The 20,883-nt window shown below is 44.9% G+C and overlaps 1 protein-coding gene across 2 annotated transcripts in view; it reads left to right on the top strand.

Moving 5' to 3' along the window:
• INPPL1 (inositol polyphosphate phosphatase like 1) overlaps positions 1–20,883 on the top strand; it is a 110,286-nt gene that overhangs the window by 67,219 nt on the left and 22,184 nt on the right. For both annotated transcript variants that reach the window (XM_067466429.1, XM_067466430.1), the window contains exons 12-21: positions 1,685–1,881; positions 2,762–2,879; positions 2,998–3,094; positions 4,778–4,916; positions 6,157–6,256; positions 8,379–8,467; positions 12,470–12,551; positions 15,069–15,158; positions 16,123–16,236; positions 18,760–18,848. In XM_067466429.1, coding sequence (XP_067322530.1) covers positions 1,685–1,881; positions 2,762–2,879; positions 2,998–3,094; positions 4,778–4,916; positions 6,157–6,256; positions 8,379–8,467; positions 12,470–12,551; positions 15,069–15,158; positions 16,123–16,236; positions 18,760–18,848 — 1,115 coding nt within the window. The remainder of the gene's footprint in view (positions 1–1,684; positions 1,882–2,761; positions 2,880–2,997; positions 3,095–4,777; positions 4,917–6,156; positions 6,257–8,378; positions 8,468–12,469; positions 12,552–15,068; positions 15,159–16,122; positions 16,237–18,759; positions 18,849–20,883) is intronic.

Below are 20,883 nucleotides of genomic sequence, written 5' to 3'. Positions count from 1 at the left end.
ATTCCCAGGCAGCATGTTCCACCATTGATCAACTATTACCATCAGGAATTGCTTACTAAAAATTACATCCCTATTTGGACAGTTCTCACCCGGTTGCAATCCTCATGTAACAGTCCATTCTCCTATGGAAATCTCTGACACTGAAACCATATGAAGAAGAACCAGAAGCTCAGAGCAGTTCAACATTGGAATCTGCTGCTGTCTGGGTGTCTGGTGGGGTCATCTTCTGACTGGTTTCTGAATGGGGTGGATGGCCATCTGTCGGGAGGGCTTGGATGGTGTCTTTTTTCATAGCCGATGGAGTTGGACTAGATGCCTTTGGGGGGTTCCCTTCCAACTCTAGTGGAATATAGGCTGCCTTGGAGTTTGGCGGAGCCTCCTTCTTTGAATGGTTTCTAAGAAGAGGCTGGATGGCCATCTGTTGGGAGGGATTGGATGATGCCTTCCTGTCTGGGAGATGTCCTTTGGGGATGCTCTTTCAATTCTCTCTCTCTCTCTCTCTCTCTCTCTCTATATATATATATATATTCCATCTATGTATGTATAGTGGAATATAGGCTTCCTCAGAGGCTGGATGGCCATCTGAGGGAAGCCTATATTCCACTATATATACATAGATGGAATATGTATGGTGTCTACCTACTTGGCAGAAGGAGGTTGGATTGGATGTCTTTTGGGGATGCCTTTTGATTCTCTCTCTCTCTCTCTCTCTCTCTCTCTCTGTGTGTGTGTGTGTGTGTGTGTGTGTGTGTGTATATATATATATATATATAAATATAATCTATCTATCTATCTATCTATCTATCTATCGTGCAGTGGTTCTCAACCAGTGAGTCCGCAGATGTTTTGGACTACAACTTCCAGAAATCCCAGCCAGTTTACTAGCTGTTAGGATTTCTGGGTGCTGAAGGCCACAACATCTGGGGATCCATAGTTTAAGAACCACTGGTATAGTGGAATATAAGCTTTCTCAGAGACTGGATCCACCGGGAAGTAGCAACCACTCGTGAAATGAGTGGCATCTCCAGCCCATCCCCTGTTTGGGTATCAGCCAGCATGCCAGTGACTTAAATCTAGAAATAGTTTTCTAAGATCTACAGAGACATTCTCTGGAACACCCCAGCAAGCAAGAGTCCAAAAGTGGCAGGCTCAAACCCAGAACCTTAATCCATGGCTGACACCAAATGAGAGACTCCCCCTGGGCACACAGAAGACGGGGCGACTTGGAAGGCGCTGAACAGACTGCGCTTGGGCACCACAAAATGCAGAGCCAACCTCAAGAAATGGGGAATCCTCAACATGCGAGTGTGGAGAAGAGTAAACCACTGACCACCTGTTGCAATGCACCCTGAGCCCTGCCACATGCACAATGGAGGACCTTCTTGCAGCAACACCAGAGTCACTCCAAGTGGCCAGATACTGGTCAAAGGGCATTTAATAGAATACCAAGTTTGCAAACTTTGTGTTTTGTTTGTTTGTTTTTAATGCAATACAATTGTTTGGTTAGCTCCTGACATGATAAATAAATAAATAGAGGCTGGATGGTCATCTGTTGGGAGGGATTGATTGGTGCCTTCTGTCTAGTGGGGTTGGACTGGATGGCTTTTGCAGTCCCTTCCAGCTCTATGCAATGCATGTGTCTGTATCTATATGACCCTGCTCTTCTTCTGCACCCGCTTTGCAGGCAGCGTCCCTCCCCCCAAGGGCATCTCCTCCTGGCTGGCCTCCAAGGGCCTGGGCAAGACACTGGACGAGATGACGGTCAGCATTCCCCATGACATCTACGTCTTCGGCACGCAGGAGAACTCCATGGGCGACAAGGAGTGGGTGGACGCCATGCGCTCCGTCCTCAAGGAGTTCACCGACCTCGACTACCGGCCGGTGAGTCCTCGTTGCTCTTCAACCCCTTGATCCATGCCTTGAATGCAAGGCAGGCTGGTTGTATCTGCAGATGGGACCAAATTGGGTGGGTTGGCTAGTGCCTCAGAGGACCACACCTGGAATATTGTGTCCAATTCTGGGCACCACAATTCAAGAGAGATATTGACAAGCTGGAATGTGTCCAGAGGAGGGTGACTCAAATGATCCAGGGTCTGGAGAACAAGCCCTATGAGGAGCGGCTTAAGGAGCTGGGCATGTTTAGCCTGAAGAAGAGAAGGCTGAGAGGAGATATGATAGCCATGTATCAATATGTGAGAGGAAGCCACAGGGAGGAGGAGGGAGCAAGCTTGTTTTCTACTTCCTTGGAGACTAGGACGTGGAACAATGGCTTCAAACTACAAGAGAGGAGATTCCATCTGAACATGAGGAAGAACTTCCTGACTGTGAGAGCCGTTCAACAGTGGAACTCTCTGCCCTGTAGTGTGGTGGAGGCTCCTTCTTTGGAAGCTTTTAAACAGGGGCTGGATGGCCATCTGTCAGGGGTGATTTGAATGCAATATTCCTGCTTCTTGGCAGAATGGGGTTGGACTGGATGGCCTAGGAGGTCTCCTCCAACTCTTTGATCCTATGATTCTATGATAACACAACTAATAGCTTGGAATATTGTGTCCAATTCTGGGCACCACAATTCAAGAGAGATATTGACAAGCTGGAATGTGTCCAGAGGAGGTCGACTAAAATGATCAAGGGTCTGGAGAACAAGCCCTATGAGGAGCGGCTTAAGGAGCTGGGCATCCCACTCTAGGATGACTGTGTCTCGATAGGAAGCCCCTGTTTTTTGGGAGGCCAAAATTATCTCCTTGCCTTGCTTTGTTTGTAGATCGCGATGCAATCGCTATGGAACATCAAGATCGCCGTCCTGGTGAAGCCGGAGCACGAGAACCGCATCAGCCATGTGAGCACCTCCAGCGTGAAAACGGGGATCGCCAACACTTTGGGTAAGTCAGGCTGAGCATGATTCGTGCGGGAGGATCTAGCCCGTTTTGGGAACGAAGGTCTCTTGGAGCCCCCCAAATTAAAGCCATGGGTTTCCAAGATCTCCCTTTTCCTTCCCAGGAAACAAAGGGGCGGTGGGTGTCTCCTTCATGTTCAATGGCACCTCCTTTGGGTTTGTCAACTGCCACCTCACTTCGGGCAATGAGAAGACGGCCAGGTGAGTCCCTTCAGGACAAAAGGGGGGATTGACATTTGAGGTTTTTGGATGGCTAAACTGGAGATGTTTATGACGTTCCCTAACAGTGCTATTGTTGCACTCCAGGACAGGAAAGCCCTCTGACTTTAAACACCACACGTTGAATGGGAAAACAATCCTTTTATTGGAGATCATTAAAAAGCAGCAAAGTAAAAAAGCACTTTAAAGAAATAGGTAAATCCAATTAGGTAAGAAGATAAGCAGGAACAAAATAGTCCAGGGTAAAGTTCAGCAAAGCCCATGAAAACAAAGTCCACACTGTATTGTCGAAGGCTTTCATGGCCAGAATCACTGGGTTGTTGTAGGTTTTTCCGGGCTATATGGCCATGTTCTGGAGGCAATTTTTCTCCTGACGTTTTGCCTGCATCTGTGGCAAGCATCCTCAGAGGTAGTGAGGTCTGGCTACCAGTATTAAAAAACTCAAAAATTACAACAGCAAAACAACAGAGGGGAAACAAACAGGCACATAAAATCACTCTCAACAAAAGATTCCCCCCAGGCACTTCCAAGCCATTGAATGCTAATCAAGGTGATCAGCTGAAACATTCACACCTAGCCCCAGCAGACTAAAGTCCTTTGTCTCACCCTGGTCATTCCACAGATATATAAACCCATTTTTCCTACTTCCAACAGACCTCACTACCTATGAGGATGCTTGCCATAGATGCAGGCGAAACGTCAGGAGAAAAATTGCCTCCAGAACATGGCCATATAGCCCGGAAAAACCTACAACAACCCAAAGTCCACACTTCTCTAATATAATCCAGAAAACCAGGAAACATTAATCCTGCAGAAGTTAATGAGCAAATGAGTATGTAGTCATAAAATCCAAGAATCAAAACCATGAAACAAGAAATACTTACGGATTAATCGTCTTAGCTAGGCTTCCATGAAACAAGGATGAGAACTTAACTTGATTCCAAATGATGCTTCATCTGGCTACATTTCCCGTACTTGGGACTTTTATCCCCTCGTTAAGCTATCCCAAGCACCCAGAAATTGATTTTGCTTTAATTGAGATTCCCTTATCTTTTTCTGTCGGAGCCTGGTAGAGCGCCGAAGCCACTGTTCGGCTTGTCTGTTTTGACTAATCTCCTGCCGTCTACCTATTTGCTCATTAACTTCTGCAGGTGCTGAGTTGTTTTCAAGCCTCAAATTCTGAGAACTCTCTGGGAGCAATTCAGGGAGTACACCATCATCCCCACACCCTTCAGGGACATTCTCTTTTTCCTAGTTCCAACAGATCTCACAACCTCTGAGGATGCTTGCCATAGATGCAGGCGAAACGTCAGGAGAGAATGCCTCTAGACCATGGCCATACAGCCCGAAAAAATGTATTGTCGAAGGCTTTCATGGCTGGAATCACTAGGTTCTTGTGGGTTTTTTTGGGCTATTGGGCCATGTTCTAGAGGCATTTCTCCTGACGTTTCGCCTGCATCTATGGCAAGCATCCTCATCCTCACTACCTCTGAGGATGCTTGCCATAGATGCAGGTGAAACGTCAGGAGAAATGCCTCTAGAACATGGCCCGATAGCCCGAAAAAACCCACAAGAACCAAGCCCGAAAAAACATACAACAACCCAGAATTTGTTTCCCTTTTTTGGCGGTGTTAATCCCATTCATATTCCTTGTCTTGTGTTTAGGAGGAACCAGAATTACCTGGACATTTTGCGCCTCCTCTCTCTGGGCGACAAGCAGCTGAGCTCCTTCGATATTTCCCTCCGCTTCACCCACCTCTTCTGGTTCGGGGACCTGAATTATCGCCTCGATATGGACATCCAGGTGAGGAGGAGGCCTGGGTGAACCAAAGGTTTTGGTGGACTCTGCTTATCAAGTATAGAATCATAGAATCAAAGAGTTGGAAGAGACCTCATGGGCCATCCAGTCCAACCCCATTCTGACAAGAAGCAGGAATATTGCATTCAAATCACCCCTGACAGATGGCCATCCAGCCTCTGCTTAAAAGCCTCCAAAGAAGGAGCCTCCACCACACTCCGGGGCAGAGAGTTCCACTGCTGAACGGCTCTCACAGTCAGGAAGTTCTTCCTCATGTTCAGATGGAATCTCCTCTCTTGTAGTTTGAAGCCATTGTTCCGCGTCCTAGTCTCCAGGGAAGCAGAAAGGAAGCTTGCTCCCTCCTCCCTGTGGCTTCCTCTCACGTATTTATACATGGCTATCATATCCCCTCTCAGCCTTCTCTTCTTCAGGCTAAACATGCCCAGCTCCTTAAGCCGCTCCTCATAGGGCTTGTTCTCCAGACCCTTGATCATTTTAGTCGCCCTCCTCTGGACACATTCCAACTTGTCAATATCTCTCTTGAATTGTGGTGCCCAGAACTGGACACAATATTCCAGATGTGGTCTAACCAAAGCAGAATAGAGGGGTAGCATGACTTCCCTAGATCTAGACACTAAGCTCCTCTTGATGCAGGCCAAAATCCCATTGGCTTTTTTTGCCGCCACATCACATTGTTGGCTCATGTTTAACTTGTTGTCCACGAGGACTCCAAGATCTTTTTCACACGTACAGCTCTCGAGCCAGGCATCCCCCATTTTGTATCTTTGCATTTCGTTTTTCCTGCCAAAGTGGAGTATCTTGCATTTGTCACTGTTGAACTTCATTTTGTTAGTTTTGGCCCATCATCTCTCTAATCTGTCAAGATCGTTTTGAATCCTGCTCCTGTCCTCTGGACTATTGGCTCTCCCTCCCAATTTGGTGTCGTCTGCAAACTTGATAATGATTTTAAGATGAATTCATTTAGAAATGGAATTGCACTGGTTCAAACATGAGTGCTCTCTGCATGGATGAAGTTAAGCCAAGGCTCTAGTGGTGCCTGCTCATATTATTTACCAATTTTAAAAGTGAAATTACACACGTTAGAACCTGGCTGTCTCCTGAATTTTGGGATGAATATAAATATACATTTTGGAGAGATATGAGGTCCCTCTCCTCCATTCCTTGTGCTGCATTTTTGGTATGCTGGAAGTGATCTTTCTCCTCTTTTTTCCCTCCCTTTTGAAAGGAAATCCTCAATTACATCAACCGGAAGGAATTCGAACCCCTCCTCAAAGTGGATCAGCTCAACCTGGAGAAGGAGAAGCACAAGATCTTCCTGAGATTCAGTAAGAGCAGCCCCCAAAATCTCCATTATTGTTGTTGTTATGTAGTGGTCTGGCTTCTGACCTATGGCTGCAATGATATTACCCAGATCCTGTTTCCCATCTGCCGGACAGCCAGCCAATAATAATCTCTAGTATCCAAGTCCGAAAATAGTCACTAGAGACAGGATATTTCCATTGTAGTGAGTCTATTGATCAGATGAATGCATGGTGAACTTTACACAAATGGGAGTGCCACCCCACACTTCTGTTATTATAGACAATTTGACTTTTGTTTTCCGAAAAACTTTTCCTTTCCTGTGCGCATGCGCCATAAAGCTGTTATGTCATCTTTTATTGCTGTGAGCACGCTGTATCAAGACCCATTATGTCAGTGCTAGCTAATTAGCCTCCTAGTTTATTCCCATTGGCTATGAGAAGAATATTATGGCCTTGCTGTGTCAACCACGACCACATCACCCTGTGCCTAGCTTTGAAGTCTTAGCCAAACAGCTAATCAAATCTGTCCTTCTGAAGTTCAATGCTGGGTCAATCTTCTCCTTCTTAACTAAAACTAACGTTCAGGTGAGGCACAGAGCAATGATCAATACCAATTTCCATCATTGTTAAGCTAATAGGCAATTATCAATGTACATATATTTATATTGGAATTGTTTGTTTATTGTTTTTGATCTGATTTGTTGCTCATCTGTTTGGCATTGACTGTTTGCCATTTATTAATTGTTGGAAACCACCCTGAGTCCCCTAAGGGAGATAGGGCAGATAATAAACAAACAAACAAACAAACAAACAAATGAATATTATTGTATTGTTGAAGGCTTTTGTGGCTGAAATCACTGGGTTGTTGTAGGTTTTTCAGGCTATATGGCCATGTTCTAGAAGCATTCTTTTTTTATGTTTCGCCTGCATCTATGGCAAACATCCGCAGAGGTTGTGAGACCACACTACCTCTGAGGATGCTTGCCATAGATCCAGGTGAAACATCAGGAGAGAATGCTTCTAGAACATGGCCATATAGCCTGAAAAACCTACAACAATCCATTATTATTATTGTTTGCAAATCAGAGCAGTGATTAATACACATTATGTGTCAGAAGTCAATTTCTGAGGGCATGAAGACATCACAAATTCCCTCCGTGACATCCTGACTGAATCATCCTGGCTGAATCAGTTCTCTCTCTGTGACATTTTGAAGCCAGGAGAGGGTGCTGGAAGCCTTATATTGGAACTTGTGAAGCAACAAGTTCTAATAAGGAAACAGAGAAGAGGGGGAGATGGGCAGGAAAGGTGTATAAAAGGAAGTGGTGGTGGGAAAAAGTCAGTAGTGTCTTTCTTTGCTGCAGAGGTACAAGCAATATATCCATTTCAAAGCAAAACCGGCTTATGAGTGGTTATTTAATATTGCTACATAGATCCTACAGTCTTACATTATGCAGTTGTTGTTAAGTACACTTGTTAAGCAGTTATCATTAGCAAATATCACAGAAGTTATTATTAGTAAATATTTTAAAGCAAATATTTCATATTTCAATTATTCCAACCTATGTGTCTTCAGCAGGAAGCAAGGTCTGAATCCTTGCTATCCTTTAGTCAAGTCAAGGTGCATCTACAATGTAGAATGGATGCAAGTTTGAAACCACTTTCACTGCCATGGCTCAGTGCTATGGAATCCTGGGAGTTGTGGTTTGGTGAGGCACCAGCACCCTTTGGAAGAGAAGACTTGTGACCTTGTCAAACTACAACTCCCAGGATCCCATGGCATAGAGTTATGGCTGTTGACATTGGGTCAGAATTCATTCATTCTACCTGAATTCTCCTCTGAACCTCCTCTGAACAAAGGTGTGTCTGCACTGTAGAACTAATGCGGTTTGGCACCACTTATAACTACCAGGACCCAATGGTATGGAGTTCAGGGAGCTATACATAGTTTTATACAAGGTCTTTTGCTTTTCGGCCAACTAGTGATGGCGGTCCTCTGAACTGTAACTCCCAGGATCCTACCTCCATTAAAGTGGTTTCAGAGTGGATCAATTCTGCACTGTAGATGCACCAAGACCAAGTCCTTAAAGGGGGGGGGTACCTTCTCTCCATCGATTCAACCTTTCTAATGCCTTGTTTCTTCCAGACGAGGAGGAGATCACCTTCCCCCCGACATATCGCTACGAGAGGGGCTCCCGCGACACCTACGTCTGGCACAAGCAGAAGCCCACCGGGGTAAAGGGCTTTGGGGGAGGCTTTTGAGGAAGGGGCTCAAGGTCTGGGGAGGGATTACAGCCTAAGAGGGGGGCATTGGGCACCAACAGAGAATCCTGACCTTCTTAGTGGTGGCTCCTAAGCAACAGGCATTGCCTAGTGTAATTCGGCTATGGCGTATACCAAGGTGACCATTGCATCACACTGGAGGAACCTGGCAGTGTATTGTCGAAGGCTTTCATGGCTGGAATCACTAGGTTCTTGTAGGTTTTTTTGGGCTATAGGGCCATGTTCTGGAGGCATTCTCTCCTGACGTTTCGCCTGCATCTATGGCAAGCATCCTCAGAGGTAGTGAGGTCTGTGGGAAATAGGAAAATGGGTTTATATATCTGTGGAAAGACTGGGGTGGGGCAAAGAGCTCTCTGCTGAAGCTAGGTGTGAATGTTTCAGCTGACCACCTTCATTAGCATTTGAAGGCCTGGCTGAGCCTGGGAAAATGTTCTGTTGAGAGGTGTTAAGCAGAGCACCTGATGAACCAGCCTGGACACAGCATATTATTTGAGAACACAGAAATGCTGGACCACTCCAACAACTACCATGTCAGATTACACAGAGAAGCCATTAAAATCCACAAGCATGTGGACAATTTCAACAGAAAGGAGGAAACCATGAAAATGAACAAAATCTGGCTACCAGTATTAAAAAACTCTAAAATTACAACAGCAAAACAGCAGAGAGGAAACAACCAGGCACATCTTAACACCTCTCAACAGAACATTTTCCCAGGCTCAGCCAGGCCTTCAAATGCTAATGAAGGTGGTCAGCTGAAACATTCACACCTAGCTCCAGCAGAGAAGAGCTCTTTGCCCCACCCCAGCCATTCCACAGATATATAAACCCATTTTCCTAATTCCAACAGACCTCACTACCTCTGAGGATGCTTGCCATAGATGCAGGCGAAACGTCAGGAGATAATGCCTCTAGAACATGGCCCTATAGCCTGAAAAAAACCTACAAGAACCTAGAACCTGGCAGTATTTCAGTGGAAGACCCCATGGGTCATCCAGTCCAATCCCCTTCTGCCGTGGAGGAAAAGCACAATCAAAGCACCCCCAACAGATGGCAATCCATCCTTTGTTGTAATAATAATAATAATAATAATAATAATAATAATAATAATAGCAGCAGATCATGACACTCACCGCGGTCCTTATTATCCTGGGTGATGACCGAGCCAATATAGACTTCTTTAGAGTTTGTTTCGCCATATTTAAATGGGTTGAGTGCACTTAGTTCTACGTCTCAGTTGAGACCACTCTGGCTTGGTTGAACCTGCTGGTAGTTTACACTACGGACATTGGAACCAATGCCGTCAAAGCCAGAATTGAAAAGTCAACAACACATCCCAAGTGTGGAGTCTGCAAGGAAGCAGATGAAACTATAGATCACATCCTCAGCTGCTGCAAGAAGATTGCGCAGACAGACTACAAGCAGAGGCACAACACCCTTGCTCAGGTTTATTTATTTATCTATCGTGTCAGGAGCAACCAGGCATTTGTATTACATTTTTAACAAAATAAACAAACAAAACACAAAGTTTGCAAGCTTGGTAGTTGATTAGATGTCCTTTGAGCAGTATCTGGCCACTTGGAGTGCCTCTGGTGTTGCCGCAAGAAGGTCCTCCATTGTGCATGTGGCAGGGCTCAGGATGCATTGCAGCAGGTGGTCAGTGGTTTGCTCCTCTCTGTCGTGGATTCCACTTTGTAGCCCCATTTCTAAAGGTTGGCTCTGCATCTCGTGGTGCCATAGCACAATCTGTTCAGCACCTTCCAAGTCGCCCAGTCTTCTGTGTGCCCAGGGGGGAAGCTCTCATTTGGTATCAGCCATGGATTGAGGTTCTGGGTTTGAGCCTGCCACTTTTGGACTCTCACTTGCTGAGGTGTTCCAGCAAGTGTCTCTGTAGATCTTAGAAAACTATTTCTAGATTTAAGTCGTTGATGTGCTGGCTGATACCCAAACAAGGGATGAGCTGGAGATGTCTCTACCTTGGTCCTTTCATTATTGGCTGCTTCTTCCCGGCGGATGTCAGGTGGTGCAATACCGGCTAAGCAGTGTAATTTCTCCAGTGGTGTAAGGCACAGACACCACGTGATAATGCGGCATGTCACGTTAAGAGCCACATATACTGTTTTAGCGTGGTGAGATGTGTTCCACACTGGGCATGCGTACTCAGCAGCAGAGTAGCACAGCGCAAGGGCAGATGTCTTCACTGTATCTAGTTGTGATCCCCGGGTTGTGCCAGTCAGCTTTCTTATGATATTGTTTCTAACACCCACTTTTTGCTTGATGTTCAGGCAGTGCTTCTTGTAGGTCAGAGCACGGTCCAGATTGACTCCCAGGTATTGGGGTGCTCTGCAATGCTCCAGTGGGATTCCTTCCCAGGTCATCCTCAGAGTTCGGATGATTCATTGGAACTTGTGCCACAAACACCATCTGCCTGTGACAAAGAATGAGTGGGATCACAAGCCGGAAAAAGTTACAGAGAATTAACACGTCAAGCTACTCTGGGACTTCCGGATTCAGACAGACAGAGTTTTGGAGCAGAATACTCCTTACCTCACGATCGTGTTAGAAAACAAAGTATGGATTGTTGATGTCGCAATCCCATGTGACAGCAGGATTGAAGAGAAACAACTGGAAAAGCTGACACAATATGAGGATTTAAAGATCGAACTGCAAAGACTCTGGCACAAGCCAGTCAAGGGGGTCCCAGTGGTGATCGGCACACTGGGTGCAGTGCCTCAAGACCTTGGCCTGCACTTAAACACAATCAGCACTGACAAAATTACTATCTGCGAGCTGCAAAAGGCGACCTTACTGGGATCTGTATGCATTATTCGCTGATACATCACACAGTCCTAGACACTTGGGTGACGCCTGGCTCGAGAGCAGTACGTATGAAAAAGATCTTGGAGTCCTCGTGGACAACAAGTTAAACATGAGCCAACAATGTGATGTGGCGGCAAAAAAAGCCAATGGGATTTTGGCCTGCATCAATAGGAGCCTAGTGTCTAGATCTAAGGAAGTCATGCTCCCCATGCTCTATTCTGCTTTGGTTAGACCACACCTGGAATATTGTGTCCAATTCTGGGCACCACAATTCAAGAGAGATATTGACAAGCTGGAATGTGTCCAGAGGAGGGCGACTAAAATGATCAAGGGTCTGGAGAACAAGCCCTATGAGGAGCGGCTTAAGGAGCTGGGCATGTTTAGCCTGAAGAAGAGAAGGCTGAGAGGAGATATGATAGCCATGTATAAATATGTGAGAGGAAGCCACAGGGAGGAGGGAGCAAGCTTGTTTTCTGCTTCCTTGGAGACTAGGATGCGGAACAATGGCTTCAAACTACAAGAGAGGAGATTCCATCTGAACATTAGGAAGAACTTCCTGACTGTGAGAGCCGTTCAGCAGTGGAACTCTCTGCCCCGGAGGGAGTGTGGTGGAGGCTCCTTCTTTGGAAGCTTTTAAGCAGAGGCTGGATGGCCATCTGTTGGGGGTGATTTGAATGCAATATTCCTGCTTCTTGGCAGAATGGGGTTGGACTGGATGGCCCATGAGGTCTCTTCCAACTCTTTGATTCTATGATTCTATGACTTGGGAAGGGTCCGACGTATGATCCAATACAACAGCCAGCAGAGTGATCTTGTCTGCTGTGGACTCATCTTGTTGTGTTTCAAATAATAATAATAATAATAATAATAATAATAATAATAATAATAATAATAATAGAACAATGATAGCAGAAACCCCAGAGGTCAATCAGTTCCCTTCTGCAATGCAGGAAAATCACAATCAAAGCACCCCACAACAGATGGCCATCCAGGGGAGGAGACTCCACCAGACTCCTAGTCCCTTGCAAGGTTTTCCCCTGAGTTCTGAGTTCCAGAAGATCACTCAAAGTCAAGGACCAAGAAATAGGATTCCGGAGCTGTAACCTTACCAATGCTTTCCTTATCTTCTCCCAGGTGAGGACCAATGTCCCTTCGTGGTGTGACCGGATCCTCTGGAAGTCATACCCGGAGACGCACATCAATAGCAACTCCTACGGTGAGTTTTGGGACCAGTTTGAAATTGCAAAATATATGATAGCAGCTATCCAAGCAACTTGCCTTAGGATGGAAAGATGAAGGGAAATGGCTCGAATATTGATCAGAGTAGATGTCCCAACACTCCATAACTGAAAGGAGACCAAAATATATGGATGGTCACCCAAAGAAATCTGGGAGCTGAAGTGGAAAGGGCTTCTAGCCAGGAAAATATAAGGAACTGAACCAAAAAATCTTCATGATCAAACCAATAATATAAACCAATGAGTAGAGTCATAACTGGGGGGAAATGGATAGGTATAAGTAACAGATGTATAGAACTGTAAAGGATAAAATGCATCCAATAGAATGTGTTGTAAGAGGTAAAAAGTAATAATATATCATTGTGTATATGCAGTTGTGACAATGTTACAAATTAAATCTAACCAATTATTATTTTTTTAAAAAGGGGAAAGGGAATCTTGAGGGTCGTCCAGTTCTTTCCTGCTTTTGTATTGAAAGGGACCCCCAAAGGTCATCTAGTCCAGCTGCCGACAATGTGGGGTCTGCGGCATAAAACCGTAGAATTGGGGAAGAACTCCCTTAGAATTGGAAGATAATGCCCAGACCCTGATAATGTGGGGTCATAGAGTTGGCAGGGAACTCCAAAGGTCATCCAGCCGCACCCCTTCAGGTGCAGGAATCAACCACAGGATGAGAAGGAGTTCATACAGTTCTGGAAGACTAGTAGAGTTAGAAAGGAACTCCAGTGGGTTTCCAGTCCCATTACTTCTGGTGCCATAATCTACTACACAATTGGAAGGGTCCCCTAAAGACCATCCATCTCCACTCCAATAATGCTAGAAATCTGTCCCCTAGAACAGTAGAGTTGGAAGGGATCTCCAAAGGTCATCTAGCCAAACACTGGACAGCCTACACAGAATTGTAGAGTTGGAAGGGAATTCCAAAGGTGTGTTTATTTCTATTTTCAGTGCAATATTTCGCCACAGACCTAGAGTGATCTCTAGGGTTCATTTAGCTCAACTCCTGACAATGCAGGAATGCATCGCATAGAATTGTACAATTGAAAGGAAACTCCAAAGGTCATCCAGTCCCACCCCTGACAGTGCAATAATCCACCAAAGGATTGGAAGGAACCCCAAAGGCCATTTAGCCTAAGCCCCGATAGCTCTGGAAATGTATCCCACTAGCCGTCCCTTGCCATGCGTTGCTGTGGCCCAGTCTGTATATATGTGTTTTGTGTGTGTGTATATATGTGTTGATATGTGTGTATATATTTGTGTATATATGTGCAGGTGTATAAGTGTGCATATATGTGTGTGTAGATGTGTATATAAGTGTATATATTTGTGTGTTTATATGTGTATATGCATATTGTGTATATGTGTGCACTTGTCTATATGCATATTTGTGTTTATATATGTGTGTATGGATGTGTGCATGGATGTGTGCATGTGTATATTTGTGTGCTTGGGTATGTGTGTGTGTGTGTGCGTGTGTGTATATATATATATATATATATATATATATATATATATATACGTACACACATATGTGTATGTATGTGTGCATGTGTATATTTATTTATTATTATTTATTTATTTATAATAATAATATATAAATAATAATAATATTATTTATATTATTATATAAATAATAATAATAATAAATAATAATAAATATGCATATTTGTGTTTATATATGTGTGTATGGATGCGTGCATGGATGTGTGCATGTGTATATTTGTGTGCTTGGGTATGTGTGTGTGCGTGTGTATATATATATATATACGTACACACATATGTGTATGTATGTGTGCATGTGTATATGTATATGACTGTATGTGTATATATGTGTGTGTGTGTGGTGTATTTTGGGTTTTTTTAAGTCCGTTCTGCTGGGAGGGAGTGTTGTATTTTTAGGGGTGATGAACACTTGTTGGACTGTTACGTGTATTATTATTGCTAATAATGTGTTATTAATGTGTGTTATTGCTAATGTTTATTGCTTATTTTCTGTTTATGAGTTTATTTATTGTTAGTATTACTGTTGCTATTGTTTTTATTGTTGTATTGTGGGCTCGGCCTCATGTAAGCCGCACCGAGTCCCTTGGGGAGATGGTAGCGGGGTACAAATAAAGATTATTATTATTATTATTATTATTATTATTATTATTATTGTGTCAAAATTTTGTGTCAATTCGTCCAGTGGTTTCTGAGTTATGTTAATGCCACAAACGAACATTACATTTTTATTTATATAGATACTTACGGTAGAGTTGGATGGGGCTCCCAAAGGTCATCCAGTCGCACCCTTGTGAGTGCACTAATTCACCACACAATTGGAAGGGATCTCCAAAGGCCATTTCGTTCTGACAGTGCAGTAGTCTATTACATAGGATTGTAGAGTTGCAAGGGAGCCCCAAAGGTGATTTAGTCTAACCTCTCAGTGCTGTTAATCCACTCCACTCCTTCTTAACATGTGGGATCAATGGTGAGCTCTTCCTTTCGTTCCCCAGGTTGCACAGATGATATCGTCAGCAGCGACCACTCGCCGGTCTTCGCCGCCTTCGAAGTCGGGGTGACATCCCAGTTTGTTTCCAAGAAAGGTACATTTTGGGGGAAAGGATTTACAATGTGATCGGCTGAATGCTGGGATATGGAGTGGGGGTGGGCTCAACTTGTGATAAGGCCAGATCCATTTTGCATTTGACTTTTGAAATTTGGTATTTCCTAGAATCATAGAATCCTAGAGTTGGAAGAGACCTCATAGGCCATCCAGTCTGCCAAGAAGCAGGAAAATCGCATTCAGAGCACCTCCATTTCTTCCTGTTCCTTGGAGACTAGAGCTTGGAAATGGTCATTTATTTGGACTATGTATCCCACAATCCCAACTGGGGGATTCTTATTTATTTATTTATTTATTTATTTAGTTCCATAGCCGGAGGGCCACCACAGAAAAGGCCCTGTCCCTTGTCCCCACCAGACGTGATTGTGACAATGGGGGGACAATGAGCAGGGTCTCCTCGGATGACCTTAGAGCCCTAGGTGGATCGTAGCGGGAGATACGTTCTGACAAGTAAACTGGGCCAGAACCGTTATAGGCCAAAGCCAGCACTTTGAATTGTACTTGGAAGCTGATAGGCAGCCAGGGGAGCTGGTGTAACAAGGGCGTTGTGCACTCCCTTTACCCAGCCTAGCGAGCAGCCTCTGGGCAGTCTTCAGAGGCAACCCCACATAGAGTGCATTGCAGTAGTCTATTCGGAATATGACAAGAGTGTGGACAACCGTGGCCAAGTCAGGCTTCACAAGGTATGGACGCAGCTGGCGCACAAGTTTTAACTGTGCAAATGCTCCCCTGGCCACTGCCAAAACCTGGGGTTCCAGGCTCAGCAATGAGTCCAGGATCACTCCTAAGCTGCGAACCTGTGCCTTCAGGGGGAGTGCGACCTCATCCAACACAGGCTGTAACCCTATGCCCTGTTCGGCCTTGCGACTGACCAGCTTTTGTCTCAGCCACAAAGGGAGTTATTATTTCCTCCCCTTTAGCAGATTTTTTTTTTTTGGCTCTAGGTCTCTCCAAGTCCTCGGACCAGGCCTACATTGAGTTCGAGAGCGTGGAGGCCATTGTCAAGACAGCCAGCCGGACCAAGTTCTTCATTGAGTTCTACTCCACTTGCCTGGAAGGTCAGCCCCTTATTGGTTTCAACTATTTATTGTTCAATGCTTCTGTGTTTATTTCTATTTTCAGTGCAGTATTCCACCTCAGTCTTGGAAGAGATCTCCAAGGTTCATTTAGCTTAATCCCAGACCATGCAAGTGTGCATTGCATAGGATTGTAAAATTGGAAGGGAACCCCAAAGGTCATCCAATCCCATCCCTGAAAGTGCAATAATCCACCAAAAGATTGAGAGGAACCTCTCAAAGGCCATCTAGCTCAATCCTTGATAACTCTGGAAATGTATCCCATAGAATAGTAGAGTTGGATGGGACTCCTAAAGATCATCTAGTCCCATCCTTGACCGTGCAATAATCCATCACAGCATTGAAAGGGATCCCTAAGGGTCATCTATCTCTGTAATCTGTTAATCTGTTAAAGAGAGAAACACTTTTTGAAGGAAAATAAGTTTGAAACCTGTTTAGTGGAAGGAATAGTCCTCTTAAGAGTTGGTTTATGAAATGTTATAAATGTAACCTCTGAAGACATGTGCCTCTAAGAGCTAAGAAACATTGAAACCATCAAGCTTCTTCTATACTTCAATAAACTTGTTACGGTTTCTTCTAAAGCCAAGTCTCTGTTACAAATACTTTCAAGATAAGCCACGCTACACATTGAAGAAAGCACAAATTTATATTACAAGCTATTAGTTGTGTTATCAATTTAATAAGTCCTTACAAAGTGGTGGCTCCTTTACAAACCCTTACAAATTGGTGGCATCGTTACAAACTGGGTGCCATCTTTACAAATTGGTGGCCTCTCTTCACAGATGGGACTCTCAAAGGTCATCTAGTCCCATCCTTGAACGTGCAATAATCCATCACAGCATTGAAAAGGATCCCTAAGGGTCATCTAGCTCTCTCATCCATTACATAGAATTGTAGGGTTGCAAGAGGACTCCAAAGGCCATCTAGTCTAACCTCCCCTATCAGTGCTGGAAATCCACACACATGTTAGGTCCTAAATGGTACATTGTGTTGATTTTAGTGTAATGTGACACAGTGAATGGCAGCGCTCTCTGGACCATCCTCCAAAAAATCGGGTGCCCAAACAAATTTGTGAACATCCTGTGGCTCTTCCATGATGACATGATGGCAGCAGTCTTGGATAGCAGTGGCTCCCAAAGTGACCCATTTAAGGTGGAATTGGGTGTCAAATGGGGATGTGTTATTGCCCCAACTCTATTCTCCATCTTCATCGCTATGATACTTCATCTTGTTGATGGGAAGCTTCCCACCGGAGTGGAAATCATCTATCGGACAGATGGCAAGCTATTCAACCTCAGCAGACTGAAAGCCAAAACCAAGGTTACAACAACATCTGTTATAGAACTCCAGTATGCTGATGACAATGTCATCTGTGCACATTCAGAAGAAGATCTACAAGCCACTCTAAACACCTTCACAGAAGCATACACGAAGCTCAGCCTGTTATTGAACATCGAGAAAACCAAAGTGCTCTTCCAGCAGTCACCAACCAACCCCTCCCCAATGCCAGTGATACTGCTTAATGGTGTAACATTAGAAAACGTTGACCATTTCCGCTACCTTGGCAGCCACCTCTCCACCAAAGTCAACATCAACACCAAAATACAACACCACCTGGGCTCTGCGAGTGCAGCATTTTCCCGAATGAAGCAGAGAGTGTTTGAGGACCGGGACATCCATAGGGAGACCAACATGCTTGTCTATAAAGCCATTGGTCTCCCAACCCTGCTCTATGCCTGCGAAACGTGGACTGTCTACAGACGTCACATGCAACTCCTGGAACGATTCCATCAGCGTTGCCTCCGGAAAATCCTGCAAATCTCTTGGGAAGACAAGCGGACAAACGTCAGCGTGCTGGAAGAAGCAAAGACCACCAGCATTGAAGTGACGGTCCTCCGCCATCAACTCTGCTGGACCGGCCACGTTGTCCGGATGCCTGACCACCGTCTCTACTCTGAACTTAAGAACGGAAAATGGAATTTTGGTGGACAGGAAAAGAGATTGAAAGATGGGCTCAAAGCCAACCTTAAAAACTCTGGCATAGACACTGAGAACTGGGAAGCCCTGGCCCTTGAGCGCTCCAGCTGGAGGTCAGCTGTGACCAGCAGTGCTGCAGAATTCGAGGAGGCACGAGTGGAGGGTGAAAGAGAGAAACGTGCCAGGAGGAAGGCGTGTCAAGCCAACCCCGACCGGGAACGCCTTCCACCTGGAAACCAATGCCTTCACTGTGGGAGAAGACCCACAAATCCACAAGGAAACCCATCATGGAAGACCATCTTACTCGTCCAACGAGGGATTGCCTAAGTAAGTAAGTAAGTAAGTAAGTAAGTGTAATGTGCTGCTTTGTGTCTCTTTAAGGGAGGAAAGCGGGATATCAACAATACGAACAGCAACACTTTAGCAACGAGGGAAATGTTGTTGGAAATGAATATATTCCCAGTCTGGATTTCTGGCGTTTTATTTGCCGCATCCTTATTTATTTCCCTTGTTTTGCTCTTCCTGCAGAATTCAAGAAGAGTTTTGAGAATGACTCCCAAAGCAGCGACAACATCAATTTCTTGAAAGTCCAGTGGTCATCCCGGCAGCTGCCCACGGTCAGTACGGCCTTGCAATTGGAGTTAAGCAGAGGGTCAGCCAGGAGTGCAGTGTCTACACTGCAGAATCAATACAGTTTGACACCACTTTATTTTCCCTGCCTGAACAATGTGGAATTCTGAGAATAGAATTGCAGGAATAGACACTTTTACAAATTGTGTTCCATACTGCTATCTTGCTGAAAGCTTTCATAGACCTGTATGAGTGGAAGGGGTTCCCTGTTGCTTCCCAGATCAAGACCATAAGATTAAATCCACCACTCTGGACTGTAGGAAAAACAATCCTTGTTTATTGATGAAAAATTGGTTACAAAAAAAAGGTAAATGCAAAGTCAAAAAGCCACAATAGAAACACAGCAGTCAATAGAATCTCTGAACTTGAGCAAAATTCCAAAAGCCACAATACAAGAACCAGGAACCTGTTAGCCTCTCGCTAACCATGAACTTGAAAACTAGAAGCCTCTGGGATTACCGGCCATGGAACACAGGAATTCTGCCAAGGCACGGCCACAGTCCCAAACGTTGCTTGATCTAAAGAGACACCCGGCAGGAGGCCCCTTAAACCAAAGAAGATATTCTTTGAAACACCCCTTGACTTTGAAGCCTGGGCCTGTCTCTCCTGTAAACAATTTGACCTTCGTAGAAACTATGAAACATTTCTGTCTCTAACTATCTGTTCTCTTCGGTCCTCATTAAAAAACCCAGGTGGAGAGATATCATGGCTAGCTTCCAAAACATTTTCCTCCAGCTGTTCAGTTTCACTTTCCTCGCCGCTGACCTCAGCATCAACAACAGATTCCACACTGTCAGGGAGAGCTTGCTCAGTTGGAAAAACTATCAGAGAATCCGGTTCACACAGATCAGGATCAGGCTGAACCCCAACACTCCCCTAAGGTCATCTAGAGTGATCTCTTTCCTGCAATGCTAAGCAGTGGCCATCCAGCCTCGTAGATTCCTAGAGTTGGGAGAGACCTCCTGGGCCATCCAGTCCAACCCCTTTCTGTCAAGGAAAATCACATTCAAAGCATCCCCAACAGATGGCCATCCATCCTCAGCTTAAAAGCCTCCAAAGAAGGAGCTTCCACCATACTCTGGGGCAGAGAGTTCCACTGCTGAACAGCTCTCACAGTCAGCAAGTTCTTCCTCATGTTCAGGTGGAATCTCCTTTCTCTGTTGAGACCTGTTAGTGGTGGAGCAAAAAAGAGCAAATAAGTTACTTCCCAAAGATATTCCTAATAAATAAGGGCTTTCAGTTATTTTACAAAGTTACTTCTCAAACCTACTCTAGCCTTAAGCTGCATAGGGTCTTATAGGTCATGCCCAGGGCTTTGCAGTCTGTTGTTTGAGATAGAGAACTATATTCTCCTTATAACTAGTAAGGATTATTTATTTACGTTACTTCTACCCCGCCCTTCTCACCCCGGAGAGGACTCAGGGTGGCTTACAAAGGCACAATTCGATGCCGGCATCACATAACAGTAGTAAAACAATATAGCAGCAATTAACAGTTAAACAACAGTTCCTGCATTACAACAATAAAACCAATACAAACCCATTACTCCTCATTAACGGTCAGCGTTCGCCATCTCATAGTCTAATTTCCAATTCCAGTCCTGTCAGTCCTAGTCGTCTGATAGTCCTTATCTAGTTGTCAGATTACCCAAAGGCCTGATCCCACAACCATGTCTTTACTTTCCTCCTGAAGGAGAGGAGGGATGTTGACGACCTAATTTCCTCCGGGAGTGAGTTCCACAGGTGAGGGGCCACCACCGAGAAGGCCCTGCTCCTCGTCCCCACCAACCTCACTTGTGATAGCGGTGGGGTCGAGAGCAGGGCCTCCCCAGATGATCTCAAACTCCGGGGTGGGACGTAGAGGGAGATACGTTCGGACAGATACACTGGACCGGAACCATATAGGGTTTTGTAGGTCAAAACCAGCACCTTGAATTGTGCTCGGAACTGAATCGGCAGCCAGTGGAGCTGACACAACAAGGGGGTGGTGTGCTCCCTGTATGACGCTCCGGTGAGTAATCTG

The sequence above is a fragment of the Anolis sagrei genome, chromosome 3 (genome assembly GCF_037176765.1).
Source record: "Anolis sagrei isolate rAnoSag1 chromosome 3, rAnoSag1.mat, whole genome shotgun sequence".
In the NCBI taxonomy this organism is placed as follows: domain Eukaryota; kingdom Metazoa; phylum Chordata; class Lepidosauria; order Squamata; family Dactyloidae; genus Anolis; species Anolis sagrei.
This window is presented reverse-complemented; position numbering and strand designations above follow the sequence as displayed.